Source organism: Eubalaena glacialis, chromosome 16, assembly GCF_028564815.1.
Source record: "Eubalaena glacialis isolate mEubGla1 chromosome 16, mEubGla1.1.hap2.+ XY, whole genome shotgun sequence".
NCBI lineage: Eukaryota > Metazoa > Chordata > Mammalia > Artiodactyla > Balaenidae > Eubalaena > Eubalaena glacialis.
The window spans coordinates 83,050,624-83,073,524 of record NC_083731.1 but is presented as its reverse complement, the minus strand read 5'-3'; the positions used below and the strand labels follow the sequence as shown (position 1 = coordinate 83,073,524).

Below are 22,901 nucleotides of genomic sequence, written 5' to 3'. Positions count from 1 at the left end.
CTTGGTTCAACTGGAGGTAATTGTGTCTGGTATGTGGTAATGGTTCATTTTTTTCCATTGCATAGCCTGTTTTTCTAGCTCCACCTTTTTCCTCAGTTGATCTGCTGTGCCCCCTTTGTCATATAACATTCCATGTATGTGTGCAGCTGTTCCTTAACTCTGTTTTGTTTTCTTGGTCACTTTATCTGTCCCTGCACCAATACCACACTATTTTAATTATTAGGGCATTTTAGGTCTTGCTATCCTCATCTTTATTCAACTTGACTTTGATCAGGCAATCTTTTATATAGATCTTATACATTGTTTCCCCATTGTTGACTATTTTTTTGTCTCTGTACCAATGCCATACTCTTTAATTATTATGGCTTTTGGGGTTTTGGTATCTGGTAGGTGGAGAATCCTAACCTTTACGCAGTTTGACTTCGGTTGTGCAACATTTTACTTTATTAGTATACTCTTAAACATTGTTTCCCCATTGTTAACCATTCAGGCTACTTACCATTTTTTTTGCTACTATGTGTAAATACCATGGCAGATATCCGTGTATCCTTTGAATCTATTGCTGATTATACCCTAGAAGGGATGTTAAAATATTTATGTAAAAAGTAGCCCCCCGCCGCCCCCGCTGGCTGCAACAAGAGAAAGCCCACGCGCAGCAACAAAGACCCAACACAGCCAAAAGTAAATAAATAAAATAAATAAATTTATATTAAAAAAAGAAGGGGATCCCCCTGGGGATCCTTTTAAAAAAAAAAGTCTTTCTAAATGGCTTTCCGGAAGGGTTATACCAACATAATAATCCATTTTCATATGTAGAAATAAACATCCCAGAACACTCTAATCACCTTTGCATAGAAACGTTTAAAAAGCTGTAATTTTTTTAGATAAAAAATATTTTGTTTCAGTTTGAGTTTCTTTGAGATTGAATTTTTTTGCAGTTTTTAAAATTCAGTTTCTCACAAGCATATTTGCTTTTGCCTTTTCTCTTTATTCCTGTTTTCTATAATTATAGAAACCCCAGTACTGAGTTGGTGACAGTTGTTTGTTGTAGAAGAACATACCTCATTCAAATTTTGACTTGAATATTAAATAAATATTAACTTTTAATTTTAATATTATATTAATTTTTTACAAGATAATTGTAGTTTTTACAATATAGTTGTAATTACATTTGTTCAAGCTACATTACTTTGGATTGTAAGTTTTCTCTTTTCTTCAGTGTGGTCAAATAACAAAAATTCTGGTTAATGCTTACTTCATATTACAGAAGACTCCGGATGTTTTCATAGTGAAACATATAAGCAGGGTGTGATCAGGCTATATGAATTATTTATTTGTAAGAGATTTGAGTGAAAAGATCTATTTGTAGCTTAAGAGTAACTAGAGTCAGATGCATATGGCGGCTTTTATTCAAAATAATTTTCTTATTAATCTTAGGTAGTTTTCTGCCAGAGTAATTCCATCTTGAGGACTTTTACCCTAAAGAAATGATTAAAAACATGGACAGGTGTGTGCCCGAAGATGTTTAACGTGATAGTATTTATAATAGTAAAAAAGGAAACAAATGTCCAGCAATAGGGAATGGCTAATAAAACTATGGTTCAGTCAGAGTGTAATTACTAGCCTGCAAATTTTTTACTGAAGCAGATTTGTGTAAATAAAAAAGCAGAATGTAGAATTGTACGAAATGTGATGATGTCATTGAAGACCCTTCAAAAGACATAGGAGGAGGAAAACATACCAAATGTTAGTTTGGGAAATAATCATGACTTTATTAAGACTCCTTATAAATTTATCTGCTCCTGTGATCTAGTTAAGTTCAGTAAAAGTTATACAGAGAGGATTAAATGATTAGATTTTGTCTCTAGCATAAGTAATAATTTCATGAAAAGAGAGAGCTTCAGCTGTTTCAGTGATGGGCAAAATATCTGAAAGTGTGGCTCTTTAGCTAGGGCTGTCTGTGATTATTTGGATGAGAAAGACTTGCACTGAGATTTTCCTCAGGCAGAATGATGTTGAGGCAGGCAGCCAGTACTAATGATATTGTGCTGTTAACACATATTGAGGGAATATATGGTATACCACAGAGAGAGGAAGAAGAATTAAGGAATTTTGTATTTTCCATTTTTGTCTCTACAAAATTTGTTGACTCTGGTAAACTTTCATTTTGGTAATGTCTTAATTGTCTGTAGAAAGAAATAGGTTGATGAGAAATTGATAATGTTCTGTATTTTATTATCAGATGGAGATTGTAAAAAACTTCCTTCTGAAATATTTGCAAAGATAGAGACCTGTCTGAATGAAGTCAGAGACGATATTTTTATTAGGCTTCAGCCTCAGCTTAGGTGTACATTAGGTAAGTAATTTATGGAATTTAACTGTATTACTCATCTACCATAAAGACATACTTACATCAAAAGGAAATATAATACTGTTTTATTACTTGGGATGATCAGATTCTTGGAATCTGATCATTTAATCACTGGTTAAATCATTCGTGGTTGGAGGTGTTCTATATAAATATGCAGGCATGTGTTCCACCCCTTCAGCGTGGATGCAGTTCTCAGAACCAGCTGAATACTCACGGAGTGCACCATCGGTTGCTTTCCCAATACTGTCCCCCAGTAGACTACTCCAGCGTTTTCAACCTTGACTGACTGTGCATTAAAAAAGCACCTAGGAAATTTAAAAGTAAATAACTAGTGCTGGGGGCCCATTATATAAGAATCTCAGGATGGAGTTCAAGTATCAGTCATTTTTAGAAGCCTCCATGTGATTCTTATGGATGGATGGGGTTGAGAATCTCTGGTCTACACCAACCGTAGTAATTCTGTTTCCCCTGCCAGTGATTGGTTTAGGAATGGACATATGGAACAATTTTAGCCAATGGAATATGAGGAGATATATACTGATGACCTTTTGGGAAAGTTTTCTTACTTTTAAAAAGGGCATAAGAATGAGACCTGCTTTGTCCTCTATGAATTGTCTTTTGGCCTCTGGGAGCAGAGTGGAACAGGGGAGCTAGAGTCTCCAGGTCTTTATAAATTTTTTTTTGTATTGCAAAAAGGAGCTGGTAGTCATTTTTTTTTTTTTTTTTTGAGGGGGTGCCTTTTGTTTTATTTCTCTTTATGTTTTATTTCTCTTTATCTTTTTTTTTTTTTTCCTGCCACACGGCTCGCGGGATCTTAGTTCCCCGACCAAGGATTGAACCCAGGGCCCCAGCAGTGAAAGAGCTGAGTCCTAACCACTGGACCGCCAGGGAATTACCATATTTCTCTTTATCCCTTTTTTTTAAGTCTATTTTTTAAAAAAATTATTTATTTATTTTATTTTTGGCCGTGTTGGATCTTCGTTGCTGCACATGGGCTTTCTCTAGTTGCAGCGAGCGGGGGCTACTCTTTGTTACTGTGCGCGGGCTTCTCATTGAGGTGGCTTCTCTTGTTGCAGAGCTCGGGCTCTAGGCTTGCGGGCTTCAGTAGTTGTGGCACGTGGGCTTCAGTAGTTGTGGCTCGCAGGCTCAGTAGTTGTGGTGCACAGGCTTAGTTGCTCCGCGGCATGTGGGATCTTCCCGGACCAGGGCTCGAACCCTGCATTGGTAGGCGTATTCCCAACCGCTGCGCCACCAGGGAAGTCCCTCTCTTTATCCTTGTATTAACTCTTCTATTAATATTGTGTTGTAGTAGCTGAATATATGATACTCCTATTAGTATAATATTCCTGTTAAATTACGTAAAATATCAATGCCTTCAAGTTTTTCTCTCAACAAGTGGCATTTATTTCATCAGACCCAGCTAGTGTATCTGGAAGCAGTGTCTTTTTTGCATGGTTGTATCCCCTATTTCTTTGTCCCACAGTTCTGTCCCCTAGTTTTACTATTTTGTTTTTCATGAACTCCTACATATGTAAGTTTACTCTGTTCTTATAAACTGATTTTCCATATGCCAGATCTTTGGCATTGCCTCCTCTAGGACTAAAGGGCTATTCTAATTCATCATAAGGTGGGATCTCAGATGGGATGAATATTCTTTTATTCTTTTTATCAAAGTATGATTTACATATAGTAAAATCCTTTTCAAATGTATACAGTTGTGTTACCATTTCCACAATCAAAATATAGAACAGTTCTATCACCATGAAAATGTTCCCCTGGCTCCTTTGTGGTCAGCCCCTTTCCTTACCCCCAATCACTGATCTGTTGGGTGGATACTCATTTCAAAGGAGCCTTTTTCATAAGATCGCCAGAGTGTAGACTGAGGGGCTCCCCTGTTGCATTTTGCAGGTATCATTTCCCTCCTAGAGTGACCTGAGACGTTTTATTCAGGTTCCCTACTCCACTTCCCAATTGAATTAAACAGTGGTTTCTTCCCCAGTCTGAGTCATCACTCTTCTTATCCCTGCTAATTGTATTTACAAGGTGGCGTCTTGCTCCATTGCCACCTTGGGTCTGGATTTCTGTGTAACAGAGAAGGGATTTGTAAATTTTGTGCACTCATAGCAATTGGGCAAGCATACAGCTCTTCCACTACAGTAGAATCCTCTCATTTGTGTTTGTGCTACTCAGTCAGCAGTGAGAGGTGCTACATTAGAGGCTAAGATCTTACTAATGAAATCTTTGTTTCAGGGAGCACTTTAGAGTCTTACAACATATGTGTCCTCATTCTGAATATTAACGTGTATTTTAAAGTACTAAAGAAAGAGAAGTAGAATCTGTATTGACCCGGAATGTTCGTTAAATTTTTAAGATCAGCCAGCCACTTCCTTATTTTGATTATTGTTTTTAAAAAACACATTGTAAACTGTCCTCTCTGCTCTCCCTCCCCACAGTTTAAGAAATATAACATTACAAATACAACTGAAGCCCTTTTTGTACTCTTCCCCAATTCTTCCTTACCTCCCCACAAAGGTAACTACTATCTTCAATTTGGTGTTTTCTTTCCCTCTAATGTGTATATTTCTTTCTTTTTTTTAAAAAGGAAAAAGCTGATATTATTATGGTTTCTACTTATTTATGTAAGTGTAAAGAGTAATTTAGTCTTTGAGTGTTGTGTACCAGTGTAAGGATAGACAGACCACTAGAACAGAATAGAAAGTCCAGATCAGAACCCTCCCCGTTTGGTTACTTCGTAACCATGATGGAGGTACTGATGCAGGTAGGTGGGGAAAGAAAAGGCCATCCAGGAAACGGTGCTTGGGACAGTAGGTTCCTGATACAGGGGGAAAATTAGATCCCTACTTCACACCATAATTAGAAAGAAACTTCAGCATATTTAAAAGCCTAAACATGAAAAGCAGAGTTGTAAAACTTTGGAAGAAAATATAGGTGAATATTTTACCACTCAGTGGGGAAGAATTTCCTAAATAAGATACATAAAAGAAGAGATTGCTGACTGTGATTACATTAAAGTTTAAAACCTCTGGGCAAAGACAGAACAAAGAAATAATACCCAGGATATCTTGCAAAGAACTCCTGTACATCAGTTTAAAAAAAAAAAAAAAAGACAAAAACTGATAGAAAAATGGCCAGAAGACATTCATGAGAAATTAACAGAAGAGGACACTTGAATAGCTAGACAACAAGGAGTCACTGAAACGTTTGCATCCTGGTAATAAATGAAGGTACTTTAGGGAAATATGCAAACTAGGTATAGATGGTCCCCATCTTTCAATGGTCTGACTTTTGATTTTTTGAGTTTACAATGATGTTAAAGAGATAAATGCATTCAATAGAAACTGCACTTTGAATTTTGAATTTTGATATTTTCCTGGGTTAGTGGTAAGTGGTATGATACTCACTTGTGATGCTGGGCAGTGGCAGTGAGCTGCAGCTCCCAGCCAGCCATGCAGTCATGGGGTAAACAACCGATACACTTACAACCATGCTGGACCCAGACCACCGTTCTGTTTTTCATTTTCATTATAGTATTCAATAAATTATATGAGATATTCAATACTTTATTTTAAAATAGGCTTTGTATTCAATGATTTTGCCCAACTGTAGTCTAATGTTAAGTTTTCTGAGCACATTGAAGTTAGGCTGGGTTAAGCTGTGATATTCAGTAGGTTAGGTGTATTAAATGCATTTTCGACTTAATGATATTTTCAGCTTACAGTATAAAGGTTTATTGGGACCTAACCCTATCATAAGATGAGGAAGATCTGTAGTTGGGTAGGAGTTGGGGATAAGGTACTAGAGGCAAAGAAACCACTTAACTAGGGCTTCCCTGGTGGCGCAGTGGTTAAGAAGCCGCCTGCCAATGCAGGGAACACGGGTTCGAGCCCTGGTCCGGGAAGATCCTACATGCCACGGAGCAACTAAGGCCGTGCGCCACAACTGCTGAGCCTGTGCTCTAGAGCCCGCGAGCCACAACTACTGAGCCTGTGTGTGACAACTACTGAAGCCCGTGAGCCTAGAGCCTGTGCTTCGCAACTAGAGAAGCCACCACAATGAGAGGCCCACGTACCGCAATGAAGAGTAGCCCCTGCTCGCCGCAACTAGAGAAAGCCCGAGCGCAGCAACGAAGATCCAACGCAGCCATAATAAATAAATAAATAAACAAACCACTTAACTAATTTAGCCTGGAGGTTCTAAAAATTAGAATTAGGCATTGGCATTATATGTTCTCTAATAGGATGCTTTATACCCATAAAACTTACAATCAAAGGAAAAATAATTAAGATCAATTTAGGAGCTATGTAAATTATCTAAAATGATCTGTAATCGTGTAACTTATTTAACTGTGTTTTGAGCTCTTTCATGATATTTTGATTCATTGAAAACTTCATGTATTTTTAGACCTAAAGATTCTATGTCGTCATTATGAAATATAAATTATTTACTTTTTCACTTAATATTTAGTTACAATAGAGTAAGCATTTAAAGGCTGATAACTAATTGCAAACTCATGCTATACTATGTACTGTTTATGCTACACTGTTTATGTTATGATGTTGCATATGTTCATTTTTAGGAGATTGATTTGTATTTATTTCTGTTTATAAAAAATAGTTTAGTTTTATGTTTTTTGTACAAAAATAGCTGTGGGACTATACCACAAAGGTGACTATTAAAATAGCCTTTGTGACCACCGATATTTATAGAGTGTGCTTAGGCAATAAAACCCACTGTTCTGCCTTTTGGTCCTGCCAAGGTGACTCCTCCTGGCTGTGTTCCAGGCAACTGTAGTTCCAGGCCGGGGGAGAACTGAACCACGGAAGTGAGACTGTCCCAGGGGAGGGAGAGGAGAGAAGGACTCAGGTTCTTTCTCAGGCCAAATCAGTAAGGCAGCATCTAAGCTCCCTGGAGGATAGGAAGGAGAGAAACCAATTGGAGGATGAATGTAAGAGGAGAATATAAATCCTTCTACTAACTTGCTTGCTGGCCTCTAAATTGGAAAACAGAATCCACAGTTGGGTTTTTGTTTTAATGACAACAAAATTCAGATCTTCTTTAGCCTTAAAGTTGTTGAAGTTTAATTTTAATTGTTAAAAGATTAAGAAGAGTAGTAGGTAAGGAGTCTGGAGATTTGAATCTGGTCCTCTAAGCCTGGTTTGTCATGCCCTCACCACATGTAGAACAAGAGAGTCAGAATAGAGATGGCTTTTTAATGGTTTTGTCCAGCTCTGAAATTATTATCGTACAGTGTTTCACCAGTCATATTACTTTTATTATCTGTACCAAACAAACCTGTACATATTTTTGCTTTGTTTTTATAATACTCCAGGGCTGTTATAGTTCTGAGGATATTTTTTCCCAGAGAAAGCCTAAAAAGATCTGAGGAGACAGTATGAGCCTTTTCTATCTTTTGTCTTAAGAAGTTTTCATAAGTGTCCACCAAGACGAATGAAAGATACTGAGTGTTAATTAAATCTTTATGATGGACATTTTTAGAAAATGCTTTGAAAACTTCCCTTGCCCAACTGTGAATAACTTACTCTGTCATACATACATATTCACATATATTCACACTGTGAATATAGTGAGAAAAGACAACAATTTGTAATTTTGGTTTATCTTTTTTCAGTTAATTATGAGCAATAATTTTTTTTTTCTTCTTCAAGGTGATATGGAAAGCCCTGTGTTTGCATTTCCCCTGCTCTTAAAAACAGAACCCCACGTTGAGAACCTCTTCACATATTCTTTTTCTTGGAATTTTGAATGTTCACACTGTGGACACAAATATCAAAACAGGTTAGTGTTTCTATTTTTTAAAATGGATTCATTCTATTGAAAATGGCTCCAAGTAATAAAATTTGAAGAAAACTTGCTTCCACTTGTAGCACTGCTCTCTCTACCCTTGATAAAATTTCCCACCATATATTGAAGTTTCTCCACCATTAAGGTTAAAAGGAAAATTTTGAGCCTCAGAAATTGCAATTTGCTTGCTTCTTCATACTAGAAGAGTACCAAAAAAATGGTTTGATAGATTACTAGAAGGAATTTTCTTAAGAAGTTCTTTAGTGGGAAGTGGGGACAAATGGGAACGTAGCATGTTCCCCTGTACTCCCCTCCCCTCTGGATTCCCTGCTGAGTAAGAATACCTCTTAGAATTCTTTGAAAAACTATGTGTGTTTTGTTTACTCCAGTATTAGGGACTAGGGCTTTTGTTTGCTTGTTTTTAGCATCATGGAAACTTGATTTTAGGCTCCCAGAGTCTGGTAGCAGTCCTCAGAGGTAACTTACGCTTTCCCATTCCTTCCCTTAGTCCCATGAAAGACCAGCCATCACCAGAATCCTTCCACACGTGAGCTGTCTCAGCCATACTTTCTACTTCCCTGATGCCTCTAGTTGAGGATTAGAGGGATCATGATTGTTGTACATGACCCTGAGATTGGTACTTGGAAGGAAACATGGAGAAGAAAGAAGCTGCAAATTTATTTTGCCTCCATACACCTACCACATAAATAAGGAGAGAAATTAGGTTTTGGAAGAGGAGTCAGGGAGAGAAAGTTCATCAGGCATGCTACCCACACTTTGTCCATATATGAGAAAGTCTCTGGCTGGCTGGCCTTTCCTCTTTTCTGAAAGTCAACTATTAGTAAACTAGAAAATTTGGAGTCTCTCCAAGTTATTAAATAAAACTATAAGAGAAAAGTATTACTTTAGATATTCATTATCTTAATTGAGATTATTTTTAGGTATTTAGGGATCAGTTGAGGAGAGTTGGGACTGAGAGAACACTCTAGGGAATCCAAGCTACAGAACCAGGAAACATTTGTTTTTTCACCAGTTAGCTCGAAAGTACTAGAACAGAGTAAGAATTAGCATTTCACTCATACCTAGGACTTAAATAATGTTGTGTAAGTGAGTATGAGAACAAATACCTGCTTCTAGGTCTTCTGTCATTAATTTCTATAAATTATCTGACTTTCTCCTCATTTGACAATGTGAAAACTGAAGCTTTAAAGGGGTTAGATTGATGCCCAAGGTGACACGCTAGTAAGTGGCAAAATTCAGGCTTAGGTTTTCTGTTCTCTAAGACTTTCCTGCTCACTGTGGTATACTGCCTAATCATCACCTGGATTTTAAATGATATAAATAACATAAACAAGCCTGATGATTAAAATCAGCTTCATTATAGCTTTTCCAAAATCCCCATCTCAGTTGTTTGACAGCTTTTCATTGAGCATATCCTATGTGCCAGGAACTCAACAGAAGTAATCTTTATTCTGGCCAAATTCAGACCAGTTAGTTAGGGAAATAACATATGAACATAATAGAGGACCAGTGACTTAGTCGTTATTTTGATCTGTTGGCTTTGAATACAAGGTGATAAGTGCATTTTGGAGCTGTATAGAAAAAACTCTGAGAGCTCAAGGCACAGAAGCCACCAACCACTTGGGTTTGTTTTTTTTTTTTTTTTTTTTAAGTTCTTTGTTCTAAAAGTAAAAGGAGTTATAGAGGAAAAGCTAAAATGAAGTGGCATTTTACTAAAACTATTTTCACTTAATCCGGTGGAAGAATACCCAGCAAACTCATTCATTTTTGTGCTGCTGTTTTTAGTGCCAGTTGAACAGCTTTTACTTAATTTAGAAGATATGTTCTGGAGGCAGTTAAAAACATGGTCTTTGGAGTTGGACTCCCTGAATTCCTATCTCAAGTCTGTCATTTATCATCTGATGTATTTCACTTTCCTCATCTGTAAAATGGGGGTAAGAATAGTACCTGCCACTTCGATTTGTTTGGTACATGAGTGCTTAGCACAGTGACTTGTACATAGTAAGTGCTCAGAAATGTTAGATGTCATGTGGAGCATTAACGCTTATTTGCTGAGACAAACTCCCTTTTATTAACTAAAAAATAGGAGCCTTTACTTAACGTTTATCTTTGAGAACTAAGAATTTAGCAGAAATATAGTCAGTGTATTTGTTGATACCTCTATGTGGCTTTGCTTTTAAAATGTTAGCTTCCCTGATCTATGTCTAATGGCCTGTGCTTATCTCACTTATGATTTACCAGTATTTGTTACTGTTTAGAGAAGAAGGTGGTGTCTCCTAGATAATAAATAATTGCTCTTTTAAAGATATTACTAAAGCGAATCTAGTTGAGGTACAGTGTGCATCTGTAAAGATCATCTTTTTGGATGCCTATTGCTATCAAGTATTCAGGCTAAAGTGCAAATTTAGGACTTGTGTAAACTGTGAAAACCATATTCTTTCACAGCTGATATTCTTATATTTTAAGGATCAAGATAATTAAGTTGTCTCTATTCCTGATTGTATATATTTGTAAGTGCCCCTTTTTGTTTTAGGTCGTCAATAATGGATAGCCAGATTGTGAATTTTTTGAGTAAGGGATGAGCTCTTAATAAATTTGAAAGCCTTAGAACAGTGGTTCTCAACTAGGGGCTAATTTTGTCCCATGGGACATTTGGCAATGTCTGGAGATAACTAGTTGCTACAGCTGGAGGCTGTTACTGGCATCTAGTGGGTAGAGGCCAGGGATGAGGCCACACATCCAGCAATGCACAATACTGTGCCCCACAGCAAAGAATAACCCAGCGCAAAATAGCAATGGTATTGCTCTTGAGAAACTCTGCCTTAACATTTTCTTCATCTCATAGCTGAAAAACTATAGGTAATTAATGTGGAGAGTTCTTACGAGAGCTTTACTAGAGTAGGGTTCGGGAGGAACATTGATATATTGATTTGAGGAAATAGGAAAGTATGAGTAAACAAATAAAGGAAAGTACCTTTTTATTTTAGATGTTGATTGAGTTAACATAAATGAATTTAACTTAATCAAAATTGTGTCTTCTTTTTTTATAGGTGTATGAAGAATCTGGTCACCTTTACAAACGTCATCCCTGAGTGGCACCCAGTTAATGCTGCCCATTTTGGTCCATGTAACAATTGCAACAATAAGTCACAGATAAGAAAAATGGTATTAGAAAAGTGAGTTTAAATTGCCCTACTATTTTTAGAACAAAATGAAGGTGGATTTACTTTTTTTTTTTAATGTGTAGACTTGAAAGTGATGACTACAACCTACTTTCAGAAGTTTGAGTTAACGTATGTTTGTGAATTGCCAAAATGCTTCTCTCTATCAGGAACTCTGGCCAATAAGCCAGCTGTTCAGGCGACATACCACTGCAGAGCTGACTTAGGGTGATTGTCTGACCCCACTGTCCTACTGTCTTACCTTCTTTTGCCTTTTTTCTCTCTTTAAGGGTATTAAAGTTCCATTTTTCTCACCTCTGCCAAGTGCCTGGAGTCATTAGAATTCTGGGATGTCCTTAATCTAATTTCAAGAACTAAGATGATTCAAAGATGAGCCATAGGCTCATCTGTCTGAATTTCCATCTTCTTCCAGACCTCGGCCTGCTAATTCTTCATCCTTTTGTAAGCTTTCTGCTGCCCTTGACCAGATGTATCTTTTTTATATTTTGCCAGCTCTTCTATTTTTTCCTCAGTGGGAGGACTGATCAGAGTTATCTTTTCCAGTGTTATCAGAAGCCCCATATCTTTAAAAACTCACAGGTAAATTCCATTTTAGGAAGTTTGTCTCTCTTTTGTTAATACACTCACACACATACCTCCTCTTTAACCTTTGCTTTCAGTTGCCCTTATCTCTACATAAAGGAAATGTTTTGAGGTTTAATTTGATGTAATAAAGAACCAGTGACATTAACCTTTTCTTAACCTTTTTCTGATGCCCTTGGATGTGCCAAGAAACCTCTCAGAATCTTTCCTAAAGGTTTATTATCATCCAAGTAATAAATTCTCAGTTAATCTAATAGTGCCAAGACTTAAAAGGAAAAAAGAGCAGTGCCACTCCTACCCCATCTCCAGGCATCTGCTTTTTAAACCTTTAAGGTAGTATTTACTTTGAGATTTCAAAACAGTGTACTTATTCCACCTTTATATAGTCTTCTTTTATAGTAGTTGAGGACTAAGGGCTCTTACACCAACACCTGGGCCCCATCTCTATTTAACCTCTCCCTGTCCTTCCAATATGATTACATTTTTGGTTAAATCAGTGCTTCAGTACTTATTGTTTATTATGAATATGCATATATTCCCTCTCCAGCCAAGCAGGATACGTGGTTATGTTTCATTTCTTTTACAACTCTTTATTTTTCCTGGAATTATTAATGGCCTGTGTTTTCACTTGCTTTGTTATATATACATTGTGATTTTTTTCCCAAATTCTTCAAATACCCGTTAATAAATTTTCTAAACACTCAAATGCTTCACAGTTTTTTAAGTTCTCCTCCCCCTTTTTTTCTGGAAGCCTCTCTTCTGGCTACCTTCCATCCTTCTGCTCCAGGGCTCTAATCTACACCGGCTCCTCCCTGGGCCTGCTGCATGGGGGTCTTCTTTACGCACGCTTGTGGTCACGATCTCAGTATTCAGCCCAGGGCCTTACCCCTACCTTCTTCAGCATCTGTTGCCTGTCAGTATTGAGTCTTCAGGGGTTCTTTGGGGGCATATAAGCTCTTCTCATCAGTATCCCCACTCTGTAGCATTTATTTCATCACTTCATTCATTCTGCTAAGTTACCATTTTTCTGTTTGCTTTTTGTCTTCTAAGTATTTATTGTCTTCTCCTTTGTTCATGTCTCCTTTCCCTTTTTTTGTCCTTTTGGTTTATTACCTTTTTTTGTCCTTTACTATCATTTGATAGCATTTGATTGGGGAGACAGTGGAGATACCTTTAACCAAAAGTCCATAGGCTGTCTGGGGTCCAAGCTTTGAGATTTAAGTCTTGAGGGAATGCCCCCCCACACTTTTATTTTTTTGACTGTGCTGCATAGCTTGTGGGATCTTAGTTCCCCAACCAGGGATTGAACCCGCACCCTCGGCAGTGAAAGCAGAGAGTCCTAACCACTGGACCGCCAGGGAATTCCCAGGGAATCCTTTTTTTTTGAAGTGCTTTCCTTAGTGATGAGGTAGAAGGGCAGCAGGATTGGAAGTCATCCTGCCCTGGATCATTGGATCACTTGAGGCTTCTTGGTATATATAATTATAACAGTTTATAGTGCTTTTTCTCAAGCCCTAGCATTGAAGATAAACTCACTACTACTTTGTTTAATCTATTAATTTGTTGCATTGCAACATATAATTTTTAATTATACAAATATGTTGCTTTACTTATATTAAAGATTCATGCTCTGATCTGGAAATGTATCCAGACAGTGTTTCAATGGGAAATGTGTTTAGAGTTCTAATGAATGGGCCAATTTATAAGCAGAATTTATAATTTGGACATTTACTGTATTCAAAAGTAAATTGAACTAGTATGTAAAATTTCACTTAAATTTTAAATGACAAGGTCTTTATAAAGTCCCTGGTAATTTTTTTACTTTGAAATTTGTGTAACTTGTTGGTATCTAATGGAATTTAGAAGCAAATTTAATATAGCTTTTAGGGATAACTTAAAAGTAATTAGGTCCATCATGATATCGTGCATAACTCAATCTTATAGCATTCTAAAAACTAATAGTGTTCCCTGAACACCTTGTCTCAGGTAATCCCCATCTCTATATGTTCCCATTGGAAAAAGAGTCCATTGATAAATCTAGTGGGTCCAAACCTGCTATTTTCTTTAAGTAAATTTGAATAAATTGTTTAGGAATTATATCCAGAGCATGGTGACATGGACTTAGAATGTGATTTAATTTTACTTCACAAACTCTTGAAATGAACCTCTCATTACTGCCACGATCTCCTTTAGGAATCTGGTCATACACTATCCTGGATTGTCATTTGAAAAGCTTACTTACTTAAAGTTTTAACAATGATCTGTTTTTTAAACAACTATTTCTAAAAGGGGAGTAGGGAGAATTGAAATAAGACATTTCTGCTCTGTGCTTATAAAGAGAGCTTTGTTAAACTGTCTAATACAATGATTTTCAGACTTTTTTAAAACAGATAAACTACACTCTCCCCTACAAATTTTGGATGGAATACTGATATAAAAAATAGTTAAAATTATGTTTCTTAATTTAAGTCTTCATTGTTTGGCAGGAAATGTTTCATTATTTGTGAGATCCTTGAACCACCTTCAGAAAACACAGTTTGTAAACCTTTGTTGAACAGTTGAGTTTTTTTTTTTTGGCCACGCAGCATGTGAGATCCTTGTTCCCCAACTAGGGATTGAACCCACACCCCCTGCAGTGGAAGCATGGAGTCTTAACCAGTGGACAGCCAGGGAATTCCCGAACAGTTGAATTTTTTCTAAAGATGTATTTTCTTTTTTACAATTAACATGAACGAATTCTAATTGTTTGAATTACACCTAATTTTGCTCATATTCTTCATTTTTTGTCATATTGCAAATTCAAACAATGGTATAATAGATCTAAAATGTAATGAGGTTTAAAAATTACATTTGCAGATTTTTTTCTGCCTAAAGCCTACATTATTACAGTTCAGAAGTACATATGTGCACATTGTTAAATATGCTTTTTCTAAAATATGAATGATTATATTACATTAGTTGGGATGAAAATCAAAAACTTGTACTCCAGGCCATTAGCACAAGACTGGCTACTTTTTGTGGAGCTGACTCAGTGTGGCCTGCTGACTTGCATAGCAGGGCAGCTAGCACAGTTCCCTTGTGCTTGCTTTCTCTCTTTCCTATTTTTTCTTCTCTTCCTGAGGGTAGATCCTTATAATAGGAGTAGTTGAATCTCATGTTAGGGAGGTGAGTACAAATGGATCGTAGCTTGAAATCTCTTGTGACTCTTGGTTCCAGTTCTGTTAACCTGTCCCATCCAGTTTTTTATGGTTGAGTCAAAACCTGACTTGCTCTCTTCAGCTCTGAGCACTATCTTTGACACTCAAGGTACTGTGGGTAGGAAGAAGTGTGAGAACAAAATCTATTATTGCCAAGCTAGAGGTAGGTAAACTTCAACCCTCACCTGAGAGGCTGGAAATGAGACAAGCTGGAATTATGGGTAGGAAAATACTGTGACTTTTAGGGTTTAGGAGACGTAGAAAGGAAAATAAACTAGAAAAGGAGGAGGCATATGCTTTATTTTGTTGACTCCAAGAAGCCAACGTTTCTAAGTTGTACTGTTTTAAAATTATGCCATTAAGAAATAAATGCTGCTTATTTAACATTTTCCACGCATAAACTCACATAGAAACTAGTAAGACTGTGTAGTCTAGGGATCAAAAAGAGAATGTTTTAGTAACTAGCCTCAGAAAATATATTGAAAAGGTAACATTTGAGGCCAAAAGAACTAAATATTAGTACTTGAAGAGGCCTAAAGCCTGCCTATCCAGCTGTGAGAGTAAATCTCTGGTTTTACTGTGGATCACTGATTCAAAGACACAGTTTCACCTTTTAACATGTTTGAAATGGGAATACATCTAAAAATCGATGGCATGGTATAGTTTAATTGGCAGTCTTCTTTCATAATGATACATTTTATATAATCAGTGGCATCTCAGATCAATGTGTGGCAAAAAACAATGGGAGTTTAGTGTTATGGACAGTTTTGCAGGACTTCTTACTTATCGGTACTTAAGTTTTAAAGACTTGATTATTCTCTAACAGAAAGATTGACAAGGGATAATTTACAAATTATCTCTCGTCAGTTTGAATAATCTGCATTTTGGACATTGATTCAAGTTTATTTCAGCTGAATAAATTTTGGTAAGCTAAGTAAGTTTTGACAGCTGTTTAAATATTGGGAAGTGGTATTCAACATTTTTTGTAAATCCTGAGAGCTTTGTTAAATTTAGTTATTTGAGGCCTATTTTGGGTTCTATTTTCTGGTTTGTCATGTTACTGTAATAATAAAATGTATTTTTGAAATTATGGATGTCTTGAAGTTTATAGTAAATCAACCATCATGTTGTATTTTCTTCTCTACTTCCTCACAAATAAACTTTCTGTAAGTAGAAATTTTAGTTTGATGGGTCTCTCTACTTCCTGAGAAAACTGAGAGAAATAGGCCAAAGTATTAGCATGTTGGGGTTTTTAAAATGTTTGTTTGAATATCTTAGGTTTGTTATTTTGTTTCACATATCACCTGTCCCATCTAACAAAGGCAATTAATTTGGGCACTTGATGCCAAAGAGAATTCTCAAAGGTCTGGATTTTTTTCTTTTGATTCTGGGAAGTAGTTTCCGAGACATCTTCTTTAAGCCAAAGCAGCATCACAGCTCACAGAGCAATTTTTGTTTAATGGTCTGTGTTAGAGCCTTATTGCATGATGGCTTCCAACTGTCAGTGATACCATTCTGAGAAGGGTTTACTGTTACATTCTTCTTAGAGTGAGTTCTCCATTTCTAATTAAGGCACACATCTGGAGGTTCTCAAGAAAAATCAGTGCAGTTGGCCTTGAAAATGTTATGTGTGACTTACTCACTTCAGACCATCTTTTGTATAATCAGACACATGGTATTACATTTGTTTGACTTCTCTTACCTTTCTCTCCCACAGAGTATCTCTCATATTCATGTTGCACTTTGTGGAAGGCTTACCGCATAATGACTTGCAGCACTATTCATTTCATTCTGAAGGCTGTCTTTATCAAATAACTTCTGTAATTCAGTACCAAGCAAATAATCATTTTATAACATGGATTTTAGATGCTGATGGTAAGTGTTTAAACGTTTTTCTTTTATGATAATAGGCATGGAGACTAAACTGTAATTTGTTCTTTTAAGACAGACTTTGCCTTGGCTTTTTTTTCTCTCTTCTTGTCCTTGCCTGTTACTATTCTGCCCCTCTCCTCTATTCCGTCACTATGCTTTAGAATCACTCCTAACTTTTAACTTTGCTTATTTATATTAGCATATTTATGGGTATACACATGCATATGCATATTTCTTTTTTAGACAGATTGAGGTGATATACTACTGTTGGTTTACAGTTTGCCATTTTTCACTTAATGCCTTTGCTTTCATTTTTTTTATTATATGAGTAATACATGTTCAGTATAAAAAATGGTGGCAATTTTGAGTTTTTAGATCTATAACCTTGTATTTCTTTTAAAAAGAAAGTACATTGTTCTGGAGGTTTTTTAGTTGAGAACAAAAATAAAATAAGTTTTGCTGAGTTTGCAATTGTTAGTAATACAAATAAAAGTAAACATCTATTTCTAAGACTCTTAGACATTACAGACTATGTAACCTTCTCTCACTGTGAAATAGAATATCTGAAATCCATAGTTTGCTAATAGCTACAGTCAAGGTAAAGCCTTTATTTAAATAATTAAACTTTTCAATACAAGGTTAACTACTACAGCTCATGAATTTTGCTTTTTCCCTTCTGTATATTTAATGTGGTTTATTATTGAGTTTGTTTCCTCTCACGATGTTCACTTTGTCTTAGGCAAGATAACCCAGTCTCCTTAAAGTGTTATATCAGTTCATTGATAAGGGGTCACTTTGATTTTGTTCTACTTTTCCATTTACTATTGTTAGGAAATTTTTCATATTTGATATTTTCTTCCTGGGGATAGTTTGGTTAGATGACACAATAACGTGTTTATAAAAGCGCTTTGCAAATTGAAACTCATGTTATAAATATAGTTATTACCTTAAAGTTTTACCCTACTTCAGAATTTGGGGAGGGGAAGTGATTCTCAATAACATAAAAACACTTTGAAAAAATTTATTTTACTTTTTTATTGCATTCTAGAGAAAGAAAAGTCTGCTTCAGGTAGAAGAGGTTAGATGGTTTCCAACTTTGACAGCATATAAAAATTGTATGGTTAGCTTATAAAAAACATCCTGGCTCTCTCCTAGACTAGTGAATCAGTCTCTGAGAATTCAGCCCAAATATTAATCAGATGATTCTAATGTGTATGTGTGGTGGAGAACCACTGACCTAGGCAAAGAAAATATTCTCAAAGTTTTAATGGGTATAGGATAAAAAGTAGTGGGTTCAGATAGTTTATAAGGGTGTATCCACATAAACTTAACAGATGGTTTTGTTTGGGATATTTTGGTGTGTAGAGGGGCATTAACCTCTTTCCCTTCATCCATCATCTCATTGCTACTTGACAAATGACAAAACAGGAGCTCAGAAATAAAATAAGAGCAGACACCTAAAAACCTAAGCTTCTTTTTCTAACCCCAAAAAGAAATAAAATAAGAATTGAATTAAGTGTTGGTACTTGAGGTAACAAGCTTCATTTATCTTGAAAATTTATTATATTATGAAAAACTTAATCTATTTTCTAATATTGTTAGGTATATTAGGTGATACTGTACTGTATTCTAAGTTCCAGAAGTTAAAGATACTTCTGTCTTGATTTTTGTGGGCACTTTAGAAAAGAGTAAACACTACCTCAATTTTTCACATTTCTGGATGTTAGTGTATAACTTTTGTTATCCGAATACGGACTTTTAACATTTGGCGGAGAAAAATGGTGACATAAGGATAAGGCCATGTTTTCAAGCATTCTCCTTTGGTGGATATCCAGTGATACAGCGGTTAAAAAGGCCAGAAGAAAGTTAACCCAGGATGGTGGTTTTTTTGAATGTCTAACATCTTTCACTTTCATTCCCCATCCCCCAGGAAGTTGGCTGGAATGTGATGACTTAAAAGGCCCATGTTCTGAAAGGCATGAGGAATTTCAAGTTCCTGCTTCAGAGATACATATTGTTATCTGGGAAAGAAAAACATCCCAAATGACAGATAAAGCACCTGCCTGCTGCCCACTTAAAAAGACTTATGATCAACACGCTTTCGGAGATGAGAATCAAGTATCTCCAGCATTGTGTTCTGTAGGTGATGCTGCCTCAGCTGAAATGTCCTCAGGAACTCACCCCACAAATGTGTCAGTTGCTCCTAATACTCTTTCACAGGATGAAGCCGTAACTTTTGAACATCATTTATTTCCAGGTCTGAAAGGTTTGGTCGACAAGAATATTTCACCTTTGACATTTGAAGAAATACAGGTTAACTCTGAAGGTTTTTTATTAGAAAATAAACCTGTGGCAGAAAATGCAGGGGTTGTCAAAACACATACTTTGCAATCGCAAGAGTCACTAATGGCTTCTTTAGTATCGGCTCCATGCAAGGACAAGCTTACCCAAGACCAGTTTGTGGATTTAAGCTTTTCATCTCAACTTGTAAGTACAAATGTGCCATCAGTACAGCTGAATACAAAAGATACTGTAGTTACTCAGCCTGTGAATGATATTCGTGCTACTGACCTTACACAGAGAGTAAAGTCAGTAGAAACTGAGGGTACAGTTGCCCTAGAGAAGGATGCTCCATCAAAACAATTTCTTTTACCAAAAACTGAGAAATTAAAACCAGAACGACATGTTACATCTCAGGTGTCTGATTTGAAGGAAAAAGAAACTGCAGCATCTTCTCAAACCATAACAGCTAAGCCGTCACAGAATCCATCTCTGAAAGAAAATCAGAAAAAACCATTTGTGGGAAGTTGGGTTAAAGGCTTATTAAGCAAGGGTGTTTCTTTTATGCCGTTTTGTGTTTCAGCTCATAATAGAAACACTATGACTGATTTGCAGCCTTCAGTTAAGGGGGCAAGTAATTTTGGTGGCTTTAAAACTAAAGGTACAAAACAAAAGGGTAACTGGGCATCCAGGGAAGCTCATAGGTGTGCAAGTAAGCCTCCTCCAGTTAGTAATCCTGCACCAAGCCATCCATCACCAGTTAGCACAGCTTCTCCTCTCCCTGCTAATGGTAATGGTGATTTGGAAGTTTTGAAGAAATGTGAAAACGCCTCATATGGAGCTCACCTCAACCACAGTTCTCATGGAAATGAAAATGGTGTTTCTTCAGCAAACCATGGAGACTCAGTTGAGGGTCAGATTCATAAACTTCGTCTAAAACTTCTTAAAAAACTTAAGGCAAAAAAGAAGAAATTAGCTGCTCTTATGTCTTCCCCCCAAAATGGAACACTTCCAAGTGAAAATTTAGAACATATGTCCCATTGTGGATCTCCAAATGATTGTGAATCAATAGAAGACTTGTTAAAAGAACTACAACATCAAATTGATATTGCCGATAGTAAATCTGGATGCGCCACAGTTCCTAGTGTTTCCTCATACAGTAGTCAAACTCATGAAGAAATTTTAGCAGAATTACTGTCCCCTACAACTGTTGTTTCAACAGAGATCTCAGAAAATGAGGAGGCTGACTTTAGGTACTTAGAAATGGGAGATAATCATATCCCAGCACCAGTACCTAGTGAATTAAACAATATTCCCCAAGACATACATCTGAGACAGGACCATAATTACTGCAGCCCCACCAAGAAAAATCAATGCAAAGTTCAGCCAAACTCACTCACAAATAATGCCTATGTTACAACATTGAACTCGGAAAATCCCATGAAGACTGATATTTTTGATGAGTTTTTTTCTACTTCAGCGTTAAATTCTTTAGCAAGTGACACATTAGACTTCACTCATTTTGATGACTATCTGTTTGAGAATTGTTGAATGCTTATTAACTCTTTTTAGTTTAATATTTATTATTACTCTTGGAAAAATTTACTATGTTTTTAGGTAGTGTTTACACACTGGCCTTGTCATGAACAAAATGTAAGCTACTGAAGGTTTTACCTTTGGTTATGCCCACAAAGCATATGATCTGTTTCACAAATTAAATGATGAAGAATTTGTCCTCCTTGTTGGCTTCATTTTGTGTTTGTAGGAGAATGAGGATTTCAGAATGTTAAAAATGAAAAGTAGTTTATAGTTTCTGGTAGTTTGTACAGTTGGGTACATTAAATTTCTACATTTTAAATTTTAGTTATGTTGGTTCAGGCAAAACACTAGTTGATACAAACTTAAGTCATTGTATATGATACATGAACACATGACTGTTTTGCTAATGGTTTTGTGGTCTTACATAAGAGCCTAAGCCTGTCTCTTCTACCAGTGGAATGGTGTAGAATGTAAGCTCCCCTCATACAACTTGTTTCCTCTTTCTCTCTTTACAAAAGATGGCAGGAAACTTGTTACTAGAACTTTATATAATGTTAGGTGATCAAAAAAATGATCTGTAACAGGAAAAAGTAACCTATTTTTGTGTTGATGTGCTAAGAGTTTACATTGTAAGTATCATCTTTCTCCCCCAAGACATTTATTTCTGTAACCAAAGTGGGACACCATCTAAGTTATATTTTGGGAGAAATAGCCAGTGCATGTAAGGCTTGCCTATGTTGGATTCTACTATAAATGAAACATTAATTTATTTAAACCTCAACGTTCCTATGAGCAAGGTACTCATCACTTTTAACAGATAAGGAAACAGCACAGAACTAGTAAGTTGTAGAGCTGGGACTGAGTATAGAGTGGTTACTACAGTGCTTGAACTTAATATATGTTCTACCTCTAGCTTCATTTAAAGTTTGGGTGCCCAAACAGCACCACTGCTATAGTGGTTTTAGTTAGTAGCAGAGTTACTAAGGTTTGAAGGTGGCAGTCTTGGGGGAGAATACTTTGTTAGGGACTCAGTACTGCAAAAATGATTTGTCAAAATTACTCCCAAACCTCCCCCTCCCTTTTTTTCTGATTGCAAAAGTAAAAAGTCATGTTTATTGTAAGGAAAAACTGGGAAAATACAGGAAAACACCAAGAAGATTTCGGAGCATTCATCTTAACACTTAGTGGTAATAACTACTGCAAACATTTTCATATTTTTATACATTTAGACTTTAAGAAATAAATATGAGATTCTGTTGTACCTATTTGTTAATGATCTGTGTTAATGTTTAAAGAGCATTTTTCCATCTTAGTTTTTGACAACTTTTGGATAGCTATATAATGTTACATTGTGTGTATTACCATTGTTTCACCAATTTACATTTTGAGGTGATTTGTATTGTTTTGTTATTGTTAATTATCCTTATTGATAAAAATTTTCACAGATTCAGGTTTTATTTTCTGGAAGTGGAATTTCTGGGTCAAAGAATATGCACGTTTTTATAGTCTTTTAATGATTGTTTGCATGGCTTTGCTGAACCCTCACCAACACCACGTAGTAGCATTGAAGGGGAAAAAACCTTGGCTGGTTTTGGTTACATTTCCATGATTATTAGTGAGGTTGAATATTTTCTGTAACTTTATTGGCCAGTTGAGTTTCTTTGAGGAATTGCTTATCCATCCTTGTTATTAATTATTCATTCAACTATTTCTAGATTTCTGCTGAGTGCCAAGCACTGTTGTAAACCTCAGATATAAGGCAATAAAACTAAATAAATAAAAGGAAAGTCTTGCCTTTTAGTAATTTGCCTTCTAAACAAGGAGGTAAATATATAATGTTGGGTGGTAATAGGGGATACATACGGTTGACTCCTGTTATTTGCGGTACTTCTGTTGTATCAAGTCACCACAAACACTGAATTAGCAAATGCTGGACCACTGCTCCTGGGGGAATACAGTTAGGTTCCTGTGAGCCTCTGGTCACAACATTTTTGTCACCTGATCAACAAATGTTGTTTTTTGTGGGTTTCTGTT

The 22,901-nt window shown here is 36.3% G+C and overlaps 1 protein-coding gene across 3 annotated transcripts in view; it reads left to right on the top strand.

The window, feature by feature from the left end:
- Positions 1 to 22,608, top strand: part of USPL1 (ubiquitin specific peptidase like 1) — a 39,614-nt gene extending 17,006 nt beyond the window's left edge. For 2 of the 3 annotated variants that reach the window (XM_061170646.1, XM_061170649.1), the window contains 5 exons: positions 2,243 to 2,356; positions 8,059 to 8,188; positions 11,266 to 11,391; positions 16,894 to 17,051; positions 18,979 to 22,608. In XM_061170646.1, the coding sequence (XP_061026629.1) occupies positions 2,243 to 2,356; positions 8,059 to 8,188; positions 11,266 to 11,391; positions 16,894 to 17,051; positions 18,979 to 20,879 (2,429 nt within the window). In that variant the 3' untranslated portion in view covers positions 20,880 to 22,608. The remainder of the gene's footprint in view (positions 1 to 2,242; positions 2,357 to 8,058; positions 8,189 to 11,265; positions 11,392 to 16,893; positions 17,052 to 18,978) is intronic. The other variant, XM_061170647.1, reaches the window with a different exon arrangement.
- Positions 22,609 to 22,901: the final 293 nt, after the last annotated feature.